This window comes from Nematostella vectensis, chromosome 2 (genome assembly GCF_932526225.1).
Source record: "Nematostella vectensis chromosome 2, jaNemVect1.1, whole genome shotgun sequence".
Lineage (NCBI taxonomy): Eukaryota > Metazoa > Cnidaria > Anthozoa > Actiniaria > Edwardsiidae > Nematostella > Nematostella vectensis.
The window spans coordinates 16,525,718-16,541,468 of NC_064035.1; the positions used below are offsets into that span (position 1 = coordinate 16,525,718).

A 15,751-nucleotide genomic window follows, 5' to 3' on the forward strand; every position below is an offset into this window, starting at 1 on the left:
ACTCCAGACACACCCAATAAGAATTCAAGACAGCAGAACAACTTCTACACGCATATCACCTTTATTTATCTTTATCGCCGTTTTAAATCTTTTAACAAAAAAATAAATAATGCAGGATGGTATAATCTCTCAAACTATCCCACATAAACAGGTCAACATATAACACCATAATAAAGTAATTTTATGAAAATAATCTTTACTCGATATTACCGAATAATGGAATCCCGTTTATTTTATAGCCTATCTACATTGATATCCACGGTAAAACCTTTTTTATTTATAACTTCTTATCCTTTATTTTTGGCAACCATCATTACAATAAATAATATGAACATAGAAAAAAATACATATTAATTTCCTAGTATAAACCTGACCATTGCGACGATTACCGCCTACAAATTCTTTACAAAAGGGACTTAAAAATTTTAATAATAATTAGAAGTACTCCACTACCGAACACCATTGCGGCAGTTGCCACAATGGAAACTTGTGTGACAGAGAGGCGAATTCGTGACTATCTTGGCAAGCGAAACAATCACTATCTACACAGTTTACATTTTAAAAACTGATGTGAATATTTATATCAATTTTACAAATAAAACCTCAGTTATCCTTAGGAAAGGATCATTTAGGTGGACTAGAATTCTGCGTTTTGCCCCCAAAGAACGACATTAATCCCATACCCCCGAAGTCCTCAAGTGCAAATGCTTTATTAATCTTCTCTAGTCTATCTTCTGATCGTGTGGCTCCAAACGGTGCATGGGCAGGAGCTGCACCGGGTAACGAGCTCGCTTCCCCTCGAGACCACATCCCGCGCACTCCGGCAAGAGAGCTTAGTCGGGAACCGGAGAAGAAACCCGAAGAAGTCGACGGAGCTGGGATCTGAGCGGAATCGGAAGACCCGAAACCAGGCTCCAGCCTTGTAGGTGACTGCGATCGCTGGCTCGGTTGGAACACTGCGGCGGAATCTATACTTGATGCCCGCTGCACTCGGGGCGGACCGGATATCGGCATAGCACTGATGCTTGATTTCTGGATTATATCTGTTAGACTTCCAAGACTAGGCCTTCGCTTAAGCCGACCGAAAAATCCGACATCAGCATTTGGACTGCTGTCTGGAGAGGAGCTGGACAGATCCTGAAGGTTTCCGCTGCTGGAGCCACGGGAAAGTCGTCCGCCGAAAGCTCCTGGGCTCGACAGCTGGTCGCCGCTACTGGAGCCCATCTTTTCAAGATCTCCACTACTTGCTCTCCGCCGCAACGCAGGCACTCTCGCTGTAGGCCCTTCTGTATAAAGCCCAGACGTACCCGAAGGAAAATGAAGGCCTGATACATCAAGGCTGCGGCGCTTTTCTTCATCAGGGAAAGACAAACTCTCTGCAAGACCCTTCAAGTTAGTACCACTGGCAGTGCGGCCGAACCCCGCCCGGGGCAGCAATGGCGACGAAGTGGTAAGCACATTGGGAGTAGAACTGGCAGTTGTGGTAACTGGTCTTGCGGGCGGCAGGCTCATACTTATGCTACTCGAGCCTAAGATTCTACTAAAGATGCTGCCGGTAATTCCGGTGGAGGGTAGAGGCAGGACAGGGGGACTGACAGGAGGGCTATCGTCTTCAGGGATGGTGCGTTCAGTTGGCATGACCATGCGCTCTTTCTCGCTAAAGTAATTGGCCAGGCTTCGTAAAGACTCGGCGCGCTTAGGCTCCTTGGTGGAAGCCTCCTCGCTTGCCTTCTGGAGGACGCTAGCAAGGACTTGGCCGACGGAGGATTTCTCTGGGGCGGAAGAAGACGGCGAGCTGAGTAACTGTGCTAGGATACTCGCTGTAGTGGACTCCTTAGCACTGAATCCCTTCTCGCTGACAATGGAGGAGAGTGCGAGCGTGCGAGGCGGCTCGAGTCGTGGGCTTCCAGATGTCTCTGGTGACGGCGTCTCGGTTGATCTTGTTGCGTTCGGAGTGGATGTCTCCATGCGGTCGGCGCGTAACGTGATCGGAGCATCTTCGTCGTCTGTGTCGTCGTAAGTGTGTTCACCAGACTGCTTCTCGCCCTGAAGAGCTCCTTGGATGGCACCCTTCACGTGTACGCCAGGCCTGGTCTCCTCGAGACTCATGGTGGGTGATGCCAGCTTCTTCCACTGATGTAACGTCACGGAACCTGAGAGAAGATAGGCACACACCGTATAAAAAAACTAGTTTTTTTAAAGCTTGCTTCAACAGGGTCTCTTTTAAATGGCCTTATTGGGAGGAAGGCCAAAGCGAAATCGATATCGTTATACAGAAAATAACGCTATATCGAAAATAATAATATGCTCTATTTTTTTAACAAATAAGGATTTAGTGGCTTTATTTGTAGGGGGCTGGGAAACTTCCTAACAGGCTATCCTAACAGGCAATTTAAAATATTATATCTGGGTTTTACTATGTAAGGAATCAAAAAGGAAAATTCCTTCAGAAATTGTAGCAGACTGGTTCGCTAGTTAATCAGAAAAAAAAAACTTCTCTCGGGAACACTTGGAGAAACGAGGGGGACACTATATAAAACCAACAACTGATTCAACTTACCTTTCATGGGCTTCACGATCTGTAGTTTTTCTGGTTTTCTAAATGAACGCCTGGCATACGAGTGCCGTGAATCTAAAAAAAGAGAACATTTGAGTAAATCTCGTTATCTTTAGATTCCCACAAAATGATCCAACTTACCCAAGGCTGCCTCATCGGATGAGCTCAGCGATTGATCTGAAGCAGCAGTAGGGAGGCTTGGGGGCGGGGTGAAACCATCCCCCTTCTGAACTAGCCGTGGCTGTACGGACGGGGCTTTCTTTGGCTTTCTATTTCTCGGTGTGTTGATGTTGCGGACGGTTTGCAGCACACGTGCGAGGTTCATCCTTGAAAGACAATACAGGCAGAGGAAAGTTGTGAGGCAAATCAGACATCAAATTTTGCGGGGGAACTTTAGTGTCTCCAGTGCGGGAGTTTATTTCATTATGTTTCATTATGGTGTAGATAGCTCAAACTGACCTCTTCTCGTGGATATGGGCCAAGTCACGCTTTACACTTTCTTCGATTTCGAGTGCAATGGAGCCTTTAGAATCCTAGAGACCACTTTCAGTTAGTACATTACTGGTTATGATTATATATATAAGTATTTGAGCATCACTATTTTCTGTAGCCGATTCAAGAGCTGTTGACTCACTATGAAGAGGGTTTGTTAAGCAAGTCATTGGCTATGGGTAGAGTACCATTGCTGTTTGGCTACTTACATGATGCCCGCCCATAGCACCTTCTTCTGCTGGGGTTGGAGGTTGAGTTCTGAAAGAACGACACAAACACATCAATATTTACTGCTCCAGTCTTTTCTATACCGACATCAAGACAATCATGTTGGACCCACTCACTCTATTTTCTTATTAATGGTTTTCATCTCTTGTTGATTTTCCATGAGAATCTCAAAGCATTCCTCGTACTTTTGCTGTAAATCAGCAACCTGTAAAAAAAAAAAAAAACAGATTATCAGATCACGCGAGACGTTTTGATGATTCAAAGTTGTATCATCATCATATTTATAGTTATGGTTATATATACAGTTATGGTGCTAAATAAGCTCTCTTTGATTGATTGGCGTAGTCAGACATCCCCATACGGTTACAACATAACATTGATTGCTATGACAAGTTTTCTCAAGATGCTGTATAAATTGCTTGGGTAGTATGGAAACTTAATGAGCCTCATATTTTTCCATAATTTTATTTCCTAATTCAGGGCTTCTGGAATTACGCGGGGAAAAAACTCAAAATTACGCGGGATTCTTTGCTAAATTACGCGGAAAATCTATCATTACGCGCTAAATTACGCGGGATTTTGCAATACATTTTTCTTTAAAAATCTAAATTTTGCGGGATTCTTTACTGAATTAAGCGCTAAATTACACGGAATATCAACTGTTACGCATAAACTACATATTGTACCGAAGGAAAGCACGAAATATCTTAACGCTTGAAAAGGTTAATTTTTTGCGCGAAAATATCTTAGGCAAGTTTTCATTGAATCCCAGCAAAAGACCATGATATAAGAGAACGAATCACCGTGGCCCATGATGCCGTCTATGAAAGTTATTTTCAGATTGCGCGATCTTGTCAATCATAGCATCCATATATGGTTCACCGCACCATATTTGGTTTGGACACCTCGCGAGCTAGTACATTTTCACAACAAAGTTATCTAAATGTTATATAAATAATTGAACGGGAAGACGTCGGGGAGACGGCGAATTTGGAGTTCATTCAAGATGCATCAGGCTGACTCCTAAAAATTCTTTTTCTCTTCAATACGGGGAGATGGAAAACCTAGGCATATGTTATGTAATTAAATACAAGAAGGCCTTTATTTTTCTTTGATTTACAATATTTTTAGATGAATGAACTTCAATTCTTCACGCAAATGTTCAGAAATCATGTCACCCAAGAAACCCTTGTCACCGGAATAAGCTTTACTTCATTATGGAGACTTGAAATTTTTTATTTGTGAAATACCTGTCTTAATAACCACAATATCGGTGTGAATATAATGATATTAAGTTCTGGATGTATCTTTTTCATTAAAAGGTAATGGGAAGAGAATTGTGTGTTGTAAACACAGATTTATGATTGACTGTTGTTTTATAATTTGCGAATCAGCCGTGAAAACTTTTACTGGTGAAGTTGATCCACGAGCCTAAAACCACGCACTCTATGCATTTCAATAACCGAGAAACGGTTGATTAGATCCAGCGTACCCTATGGAAGATCATTTTCACAGCGTTTGTAAAAAAGGATGGTTTTCGGTCAAAAAGATTTCCATAACATCCTTTGCCGGTTCACATCGCTCAAGATGTGATGGCGCGTTTGACTCATGTTGCTAGGAAACGTGAGCGCTAACCAATCAGAGGCGTATCAGAGTGCTTGTTCTAAAATAGCTTTCACGGACGTCATCATTGGAACATACCCTAATACGGGGGATTCGTTATCTTACATTATGGTCCTAGCCACCAGCCAATTAAAAAAGGTATTTCATTTTTAGTCCTAGGCCTTCGCGGTTTAGCAAAGAACGCCTAGTCATTCTATTAGTTTTCGAAATTCAGTTCGAAATATCGCACTCTTACGAAGAATATCTGTCTTTTTTTACGAGAAATAGAGGTAAGAACCCTAAAAGAACACATCAGCTGTGCACTTGAATGTTTTGTCTTACAAAATTTAGCCAAATTACGCGGGATTACGCAGAAATTTGTGGATTACGCGGGGAAAGCCAAATTACCTATTAACTCTGGGACCATAAAAACAATGGACAAATTCTGAGGTCAATAAGTTCCTGTACAGCTTCCTGCACACTCTGCGTTGCCAATAAGCTATGTAATATTTTATTGTTTTCCTAGGCTGTGTAGCTGATGGTTTTGTGTGGTTAGTTTTATGTGCTTCCCTGGTGAAAAAGGTGCATCTACTAGCTACACAGGCTTTAGGTTTGTTCAAACCTTGGCTTGAAGATCATCTTGACTGGCTTGGGAGAGGTTTAGCAGAGCTTGTAACTCCTCATTATCCAGGTGCAACTAAATCATAACATTAGTCAATCAACTGATATTGCAGTACAATTCCAAGTAAACAAAAATACAAGCTATATGAATACAAGCAATATGAATGGCAAGCAGGTAAAAACGTATCTGCAGCAAAACTAAATTAGGGGTAAAACAGGATTTTTAAGGAAAAGGGCACTGGGTAATAAGAGGTTCTCCTTTGAAATTACTCCATCACTCAAAGAAGGGTTTCACTTGCACACATATAGTTAACAAAAAACACTGGGATGCCATTTGACCATTTTGCTGTCAGCCAATATGTCCAATATGTCCAATATGTTGGCTTCTTTAATCACCTTTTAAGGTGAATGCCTTTAAATTCAAATCACACACTGTGCCCAAATAAATCATGCATCTGCTGGTGTGCATGTGTCTTAAAATCGAGGGTCATAGAAACAAAAAAAGAAAGAAATGCGTACTTGTTTATGGCGGTTCTGCAGATCTACCACAGTGTTAATCAGCTGAGAAATCTCTTCCTGTAGCAAAAATAAAATAAAAATAACGAAAACTTAATAATAGGCTAAGACATCAGTGAAACAAATAAAATTCAGAAGAATTCTGCAGAGCAAGATGTTTTAACAAATGGGTATGCAGGCCAAGATGAATTTAACTAGGGATATAAAAGTAGCATTCAATATATAAATCACATTAAATTTTAATAATTTTTTTTACTAGGATCTATGACCAGACATAATATTTGTATCAGGAAAGGTGTCTGCATGTGGTGCTGCCATGTCAGTATTAATATTGTTTGTTATTGTATTACTATTAGAGGTACATCCCACCTGCTGACGAACATTGTCCTCAGCTTTCTTGGAAATCTCATCAGTGAGGGAAGTGATGTGATCCTTGGCCTCCACTATCATGGGTACAGAAAATCAGAGGAAGACACAAAAAAGCATGTCTAAAACAAAATATCCATTCTACTCAAAAGAAACATTCTATGTATCTTTTATATAATTTACGCATCCTGTTTCCAAATGTTCGTACTCACTCATTTGTCGGACACAATCTGCAACAAGTTGTCTTTCCTTTTGCTCTTCAGAGGCTGTATCTTCTTTGATCTTTAGAGCCTAATAAAAGAAAGAAACAATGACCAAAGACACACAGCAATTTGTGAGATTCATCTACATACTTCAAGAATGAGATGATAACTAATTTGGACCATCTAAGCGCACACCAAGAATGAGATGATCGACATACCTCAAGAATGAGATGAGAATTATGTTGCTCAAGGAGCTTGCACTTTTCGCGAAGATTTGTGATGGAGTCGTCTTTGCAAGAACCATCAGAGCTGTAAAGAAGCATGCAAGTGTTAATAGTAGCTGGATTTTTATACAGTACAATAAAAAAGTCCATCAAGTGCATAGCTAGAAATCACCAAGAATTGGGTAGTGTTCAGCCATAGATGTAATATATGAAAAGTCTCTGATTTTCAGGGGTGTTTCTAAATCTGGGTTTATTTTGTTATATATTTAGTTTATTCTAAAAGATACACATCCACCCATAGCTACACGCCTGTTTCTGTACCTTCTCTGCTCATCATCTGTATGACTGCCATCATAGTAGAGATCTTCCTGGTCTTTCAAAAACTTCTGCAACAGCTCATTTTTCATCACAATCTCATGACGAAGTTGATCCTCCTGAAGATATAATAACAGCAAAGTGAAACTACTGTGCACATACTTTATCTTGTGTCTTGAGAAATATGTGAATTATGAAATAAAGAAAGTGGTACTGAGGAAAAATCATGGGATGTAAATTGCAACAATAAGAGTACACTTTACCTGGTCAAATGATTTTTCTAAGTATTGTTCCATGGCCTCTGTCTTCTGCATTAGGTTTTTGTTCCTCTCCAAAAGCGACTAAATCAAGACAAAACACAGTGATATCAATTAAACATGCAAAAAATAAATAAATAAATAAAAATATAAGAAAGAAGTCTAACAGTAAAACAAAAAAATTGCCAGAGTTGACAGTCAGACTTTGGTGAATAACATTTGTTAATTTAATCTGTTATGTTGTATGTGATGTCATTTACATTTACCTGCCCAATACTAGCAGCCAACTCCAGATCTTTCTCTTTCTGCTCAAAGAGGAAAACAAACAATTTACAATTTAAAGTATTCAAAATGAATAGCATACCCACCAATCAATCTTTATTCTTCTCCCTCTATCGCATTAAAATTAGAGGTAAGGAAAAAAGTAATCTTCTTGGATAAATAAAAGTCCAAGTAAATAAAAATATGAAATGCTCATACCTCCTGGAGGAGTTGAAGAATTGCATCCAAATCATTGTGTGTCTTGGTCATCTGGTTGGTACGATTTGACGTCAGTGCTAAGGACAACATGAAAAGAGAATACTTCAGAATACTGACAAAATTATCATAGAGAGAGGGTCATTTGAGACTCACAAGATATATTCTGGAATTGCCCCCAAATAAAAGTTATTCACTTTTTTATCAAATATTTATAAAACATCTCTTAGAGACTAAATGAGAAAGAGAGGCATGATATTAGTAAAGAGCTGTAAAATACAACTGAAAACAAGAATCCATACAACATCAAACAACAAAAAATCGCTGATATTTCATATTTTGGGCATGGCTTAGAATTTCATTAGAAATGACACAATGCTTGATAATGTCTATTACTGTTACTTGAGCATTTTTCTATTATTACTATTAAAGAGCAATAGTGAAGTATAAATGTTAGCTCATATTATGGTACTTTTGCTGTTTTGTAGTATTAAGAATGCAATTAAAACCTCTTTTTATAGAAGATGAGAAATAAAACGATCTATTTTCTTCTTTATAATTTCCATATTATCTTGATTTATTTATTTATCAAAGTCAATGTTTGTGCTTAAGCTAAAAGCATAAAAAACAAACAAGGACAGACAGTTTTAACCTTTTGCTTTTGCTTATTACAATATTTTAAAAAGACAAACATTATGCAACCTTAGGCTTTACACTTTAGTCAAAATAAGACAATTTTACCTACCAAATATATTTGGCTCAAGATTTAGCCAGCTACCTTCAAGCATAATAATGAGAGATTGTTTAGAAACACAAATATCAAGAACAAAAAAGAGTTTTTTTTTGCAATTAGACAGCAGAACCAAAAATATTATGTTAATAAAGCATAAACATCTGCCTCTATATGAGACGAAGACTTTCTGTCAAGCACTAATGTCTGAATGGTTAAAACCAATCAGAATATGGCTTGTAATAGCCTTCATATCAATTATGCATACTGCATAAAGTGACTGCCTATATCTAAAAAGATCACTGTCACAATGTTATCCACCTAAGGAATATAAGGCCATTGTTTGCATTGTACAATAAAGACAAGGTCATGACTCTCATGCAAAAACAAAATTGTTTACACAGCATAAGATTAAAGCTACATTATTTGCAATCAGCACCAAAAGTTTTTAATGATTACATAACACTATCTTTAATCTGCACTGCTTTGCGTGTGCGTGTAGGTACCCAAAAATTGTAGATATTGTTGATATTATAAAGAATGAATATATTCTTAGTTTGCCAGGCACTAAAGAATTTCTAGGCAATATTCATAAGAGTGTGTAAACAGTCCTTTAAAAAAAACAGAGCTCAAAACAAGAAACAAATTTTTTTGATACTATCACAAAAATACACTCTAAGCAATATTATGTAAGAGGTTTCTTAACGATACCGTAGACCCAAATGGCTTCATTTCAGGCGAATTTTTTTATTATGCCATACGATGACAATAGGCACACTCTAAATGTTAGCAAAAAAATACCACCAAAATCTTAAATACTCCGCCAGATATTCAAGAAAAACCGAATTTGAACGAGTGAAGCGTTATTCTCGAAGGTGTCAATAATCCCATAATCCTGTTTACTGAGCTAAGTCCTGCGATCAACATCCGGGGAACTAAGTTTTATGGCTTTTCCCTCTAATTAGCATACAAGCGTGTCAGTATCATTATCGACATTTTATCCGAGATTTATCCGTATTTATCTCAACTTTATAAGCCTTTACTCTAAATTTTGCAGTTGTAAACTACGCCAAGATTAAGTAAGAATCCTTGGCTTCCTTCGAAGAAGGCTGAGCGAGGAAGAAAGCCCAAAACATAGAGTTGTCTCCGTTCACAGTCTTTTTAAGTTTTCAGCGCTCTTCTTTTCTTCGGTGCAAGCTCGCTTCGGTCTAGGCATCTTCCTTCACTTGCACGACTAGCGCTTTGACATTTGAGCGCCTAAGAGTTTCCCCGCTGCGTGTAGAGCGTGCAATGTGATTGGTTGCCATACGCGGCTCTATTTGCTCTTCGTCTGTCATTAGTGTCACGCTGCGTCTAATGTTTACACAACTTCAATCCCTGATATCTCGCAATCAAATTTCACCCCATCTTACTCTAAATATCTGAATTAAAGGTACACTTCTAACCGCCCGATTCCTGCGCAACTTGGCAAGCGTCTAGTATAGATATTGTTCTGTCACACCGTGCCGCGGATAATCAATAGCTTATTTTGCTACGGGTATAGCGCGTTGTAGCCAAAGAAGCAAAATTATTCCACGCCTAAGTTTGACCCTTGATTATTAATCAACGAGGCTGTGTGACGGCAAATGTAGACACGGTTTGTCATTTTAGTACATGAAGAAAGATATAAAGCAGATCCCGGGAGGTTACGCGCTTTTGGTGTGTCTAAATAATTCGCATGTTTAAAAGTGGTCGATTTCGCACTTCGGACCAGGCAAAAGCACTCAAAATTAAGCGCGTATAAAATGATTATTTTAGGAGGAAAGTACAATTGTTAAGCTTTAAATTTATATATAGTTTGTTGGCATTTGCTTTAATCCGACGCGAGCACAAGCGATCGGGGTAATTACCGCTTGGGTCTACGGTATCCTTAAAGAGGAGCTTCCAATTTCATATGACTTGACAAATTGCTAATTCAAGAAGATCAACAAAAGTAAAAAGATAAATAAATAAACTAAATCAACTAAACATACTGTATATGATATGATCTCCCAAGAGCAGGATGAAAAGTTTATTTCTTTTTAAAAAAAATATTGAGTGTTTTAAAGGTTTTGTTTAAAATTAGTTGCTATTCGGAAGATTACTTTACCATCTATCAAATACTAGTATCATGGGTTATGACAGTACTTGCTTTTGTTTCCATGTTTGGATCCCTATATACCTTTTACGATGTTTTTCATTGAGCTTCGGTAGTGTAGCATGTTAAGCAAAATATACAAAATTATGATGTAGGTCGAAACAGGAGAAGATACAGTTGTCGCATATCTCATTTAGACTCAATCTATGGCCAGTGTAAATGTATATTATGTTAGTTATTCTCTTTGTGCTAAAAGCGCCTTTTACAGCATAATAGTATCCTTCAAGCAGGCCAAGCAGGCTATTTATAAGTAGCTTGATCAAATCCAAAGAAAAATATGATAAATAACACACCTTAGCAAGCAATATTAGATCTATGGGTTGGGTGAGTATTCACCCAGAAATGGTATGTCTCTGTGAGTAGTTTAGCTAACATTTTGAGCATTAGCTCTTTTTTCTCCGCCGAAAGGCTAACACTTGAAAAGTCAGGCAAACTACTCACTTTACACAGAGCTGTAAAACATAACATTTTAATCTTGTTGATTTATTATACCACACTCAAGCAGACCACCTTCTGTTATTCTACAGCTCGTCTCTAGTTTTTCTAGTCATACCATTTGATCCATCTCTGGTTGTGAAGTAAAATGTGACGTGCATAGAAATTTCTCCACGTCAACTTGGATAACTCAAACTACCTACTTAAGCCCGGTGCACACAGTGAGGAAAATTTCACACATGCACTTTGCTCACTGCCTTGCAAGGCCAAAAACTCATAGTGTGTAGACATTGATCAAACGAAATAATGTCTAGCCAGAAACTGAGTTAGGATTCTCTCCTGCTTGGACCATGAGTTTCTGGCTTAGTGAGGCAGTGAACAAGGTGCATGTGTGAAATCTTCCTCACTGTATGCACTAGGCTTTACTAAAACTATTTCTGTCTCCCTTGAGTGTTCAGGCTAGTGGGATTCTACTGGTAATACTCTGTGATAGGTCAATTTTGTCTGAAGGAATGCATATTGTAATAAATACAGTACCACTAGTACTGTTACAGAATTTGGATGCTACTACTGGTTCAGAATAATAAAGAAAATCATCTACATAAATGAAAAGCCAATTAGAATTATAAGTTATGTCATATATAATAGATGACAGTCTATGGGATTAAAAATTCAATGAACTGTAAAGGAGTTGTTTTCAATTTCACGAATATTGAATGAATTTAAATACAAATAACATCAAATACAAAAAAATATCCATTTAGATCGAAGAAATACGAATTTTGCATCTTATAGTCATTTCTATAAAAAAGATAGAATAAAATATATTTTTTCAATGAATCATGATGAGTGAGTTGTATAATAAAAGTATGAGTATAACTTGAAGGACTGAGGAAAATGTGAGTTCACCGGAAGTAAACAAAAGACAAAGTAAGAGTTGCACATCTTTTGCTTGTTCGATTACCCTAGCTTGACCTTGAATAAAAGATAGTTTAACTTACTGAAATATTTGAGCGTTTCTTGAACTTGTTCTGTGGTAAGATCTAGCCCTATATCCGATCCATACTGGGCTATCCAGTCTACGTCGCCCAAAGCACTCTCGACACCACTCTCTGTCTCCAAATAGTCATGTTCCGACAAAGTATCTTCTGTTATGGATATAGTCCCTGAATTATCCTTAAACACAGTTTCATCCCTCAGGAATGGTTCAGGAGATATAAGTAGGCTTTCCTGTGAATATTCTTCGACTTTCCTAGAATCAACAGAGCCGCCATCTTGAAATAGAAATTCTTCGGTGCTATCGGATTTGATTTGCGCCAGTTTGACTTATAAATCCGTACTCCTAAATTTATAGCATTGGTGATAAACTGTCCCAATGTCGGAAGGCTTATATCCGGCAAATTCTTCTTAAATCGCAGTTATGCAAACCAAGTTGCATAAGTCAAATTCTTCTTCGTGATGTGGTCTCGTGGGAAAAGGCCAATCTCTGCTTCTCAACGAGTTTTGAACCCTTGTATTTGGTCAAACTCCTCTAGATTGTTTACCTACTAGCATAAGGGTGCTTTTCGACTTCCAATTCGTACAAGGAAATAGACGGAAACGTGGATTTTATCCGTTTCACTCCCCTTTCGAGAGACAAACAAGTGAGCCGGTGTGTGTGTTCAGTCCATTATTAATTTGCATACATTACGATAACGAACAATACGCGAATCGTATCCGAGTCTGTTCCGAAGGACTCCGAAAATTTCACGGAGTTCGGAAATACTTGCTTCGTTTGTTCACTCAACATCTAGAAAAAATTCCATAATACCTAGATCTAAGATCCAATTGCACATGCTAACATAAGCATACATGCTGATGCGGCGTATTCCGATTTGTTTGTTACCCTATCGACTTTTGACTTGATAGACCCGTCCTAACTATTGTTTATAGCATTCATCGCCTTTTGCGCCCTTATATTTGACTCATCTCCCTTCTAGGCCATTGGTAGTACGAACGTCTGATAAGTGCTTTTAAAACTTTTAACTATTAAAACTTAGGCAAAAACAAATAACCAACTGATTGACTTTAATGAGGTTATGGTGATTGCATCCTTGGTTTACGTGGAGTTTACGCATGATTATTGTAAGACCTATCATCGAGTAGGGGACTGTAAGTAGGCATCGGGTAAAGGAACAGCGAACAGGACACCTATCTATAACTACCTGTTGCATTTAGGGGCGTAGCCAGGCCCCCTCCCCTCTTTCTGTTCCAATAAAGCTATTACGTCTTAGTCGTTACGTCTCACGTTGGAAACGAATGTCGAGAAATCAATTCCACCCCTTCCCCCCATCCCCTGGGTACGCCCCGCATTACTGCAATTGTTTCAGCTTTCTGATTGAAAATAAGTAGAAATAGAGAAATGGGGGCAAACGACTCACATTGAGAGTCTTTCATTTAGCATTTTTTTCACGCCGACATGTCAATAGAAAAATGAAGAGCGTCTACGAATATCTTACTAGTGAGGACAATAATCATCAATAGGGCCAGAGATTTGAAGGTATTGGCGCAAAGATCGAATGCCAGACATTCAATAAAGAAATAAAAGTGGAGTAGGTGACATGTGTGATATTGTTTTAATGTGTTTTTCTTCTCTTTAGACCTCATGGAAGACCAGAGCATATTCATACAAGTAATCTGTTAAAAGAGGGGAGTGGTAAAAATTCTGATTCCATCTTAGAGTCTACATTTTGGTGCGAGAAAAAAAGAAAAATAGGTTTACCTGCTCGACCGAGGGCTTTTTGTATGCGCGCAGGAAGTGATTCCACAATGAGCTCTTCTTCGGACGCAGAGAGATATTCTCTTTCTTCTTCTACCTCTTCCAAGCTCTGCAATCGGCGGAGAGATCTCGGCATGGTGAGCTGCCCTCTTACCTCAGCTCTAACTAAAGTCTGTCAGTATCATCTTGCCCACACCAATATATGTATTGGTGGCGTATTGGAAGCGTTTCTATTTTGTGTTGGTAATTGGAAAGCCAGGCACAACTGACGCCATGTGCTGAGAGGGAACCAATCAGAAGCTTTTGCTATGACCAAAAATACTCCAGGATTTCCTTGAACAAAAGCAGATCTAATCTCTAAACACCAAGGTTAGAGCTTTAACCACGGAAAGAGTATATCATACTTCGATTATTAGATCTTAATGAAAGGTCAAGAAAGAACTATTATTTCAGACAAAAGCTTTAGGGGGTATATCGTTGAAGGATAGCAAGATGTTTTTTCACGAAAAAAAAGTTCTATTGGTACGTGTTGTTCCGCTAGAGTTCCAATTATCAGATCAACAATATAAAACAACAGCATCAAGGTCCAAGTTAATGAATTTTACGGGTCGCGAAGCATAAAGGCCATAGCGACAGGCAAGAAAACATGTTAACTTGCACGTCCACCTTCCTAGCTTCTAAAACCAAGCCCTCGTTAGGAATCTGATCTTCTCAAGAAAGGGCGACGGCCACTAGAAATCACTGAAGAGAAAGCCATCAATATTTTACAAGGTCATAGCTAGGCTGGTCCCACAATCGACAAAAGTATCTTTCAACTTTAACAAGAGCCCGGACACATTTTTTTTTCCGGTTAGAAGAGCTATCCTCGACCCAAAGATCTGTTTTACGTGTTCTCTATGAAGGAAGCGTGTGTGTAAGCACGCGAAATAGTTATTGTTAGATATGAAAATAATTTTCTTTACAATGATTGCCAATAATCAGTGGAGTGTGCCGGTCTGAAGAGCGCAGGAGAGTATAAAAAAACATTAATAAAAGTAAAATATCTCGAGTATTTCGTGCACACAAACACATGTTAGTATCTGAAAGATTGAGTATAGAAAATTGGTATCTATTGCAAAGGCATTAAATATGCCTCTTATGCAAGCGATTTTGACTGGAGTAATATTTCAGACATATCCCTTCGATTAAAGTGAATTTCTATTAAGTACATACTGACTAATATTGCTGTCAGGGGTAAAAGTTCTCGTCTTCTTTTTAAATGTCATGAAGTATATTGCTCTTAGTATAATCCAAGATTACAATTTATTTAGTGATCATAAGCAGACTTTTGGCATTAATCATAATAGCTATTACAAATATTATCAAACCGAGATAGAACTGCGGGTAGGTAGAAGTAAGGTCAAAACTTCTATCCTCCATAGTTCAAAGACCTTTTGTGTATGCAAATATACCATAGAACCACTCAAACAAAACAAAATAATCCCAAAGGAAATATGACAAGTCGGTATAGGAAGGATAATAATAGAGACTAAAAGATTTAGCACATTTCAAATACATGACTAATCTTTTTAAACACGAGGTGTTATTTCAAATGGTCCATATTTGCCAAGTCCTTTTGAGACCGGTAAAATTCTTTGGCGAATACTTTTTGTCTTACAACGTTAATTTGGATTTATAAACATTAATTAAATAAACAGTGACTGGATGTACACAAGATGGGAAAAGAGTTACCTACCTTAGACACGCCAAATACAAATTATAACTTTGGAAACACATCTATAAATCAGACAGATA

The 15,751-nt window shown here is 38.3% G+C and overlaps 1 protein-coding gene and 1 long non-coding RNA gene across 7 annotated transcripts in view; one reads left to right on the forward strand and one right to left on the reverse strand.

Annotated features, from left to right (window-relative positions):
* Window positions 1-45: 45 nt before the first annotated feature.
* Window positions 46-15,751, reverse strand: part of LOC5515718 (trafficking kinesin-binding protein 2) — a 15,964-nt gene continuing 258 nt past the window's right edge. Inside the window, exons 1-17 of one of the 6 annotated variants that reach the window (XM_032385486.2) lie at window positions 13,961-14,439; window positions 8,604-8,636; window positions 7,862-7,938; window positions 7,648-7,686; window positions 7,388-7,465; window positions 7,131-7,243; window positions 6,804-6,894; window positions 6,595-6,673; window positions 6,386-6,459; window positions 6,020-6,076; window positions 5,502-5,576; window positions 3,394-3,482; window positions 3,259-3,307; window positions 3,017-3,090; window positions 2,699-2,883; window positions 2,561-2,632; window positions 46-2,153 (exon numbers count right to left, since the gene is read on the reverse strand). In XM_032385486.2, the coding sequence (XP_032241377.1) occupies window positions 625-2,153; window positions 2,561-2,632; window positions 2,699-2,883; window positions 3,017-3,090; window positions 3,259-3,307; window positions 3,394-3,482; window positions 5,502-5,576; window positions 6,020-6,076; window positions 6,386-6,459; window positions 6,595-6,673; window positions 6,804-6,894; window positions 7,131-7,243; window positions 7,388-7,465; window positions 7,648-7,686; window positions 7,862-7,938; window positions 8,604-8,636; window positions 13,961-14,093 (2,847 nt within the window). In that variant the 5' untranslated portion in view covers window positions 14,094-14,439 and the 3' untranslated portion in view covers window positions 46-624. Of the gene's footprint in view, window positions 2,154-2,560; window positions 2,633-2,698; window positions 2,884-3,016; window positions 3,091-3,258; window positions 3,308-3,393; window positions 3,483-5,501; window positions 5,577-6,019; window positions 6,077-6,385; window positions 6,460-6,594; window positions 6,674-6,803; window positions 6,895-7,130; window positions 7,244-7,387; window positions 7,466-7,647; window positions 7,687-7,861; window positions 7,939-8,603; window positions 8,637-12,200; window positions 12,522-13,960; window positions 14,440-15,751 lie in introns of those variants that run through there. The other 5 variants (XM_032385489.2, XM_032385485.2, XM_032385488.2 and 2 more) reach the window with 5 other exon arrangements.
* Window positions 5,114-5,996, forward strand: LOC125560915. The gene is made up of 2 exons (XR_007306955.1): window positions 5,114-5,169; window positions 5,406-5,996. It is a non-coding gene; the product is annotated as an uncharacterized LOC125560915 (long non-coding RNA).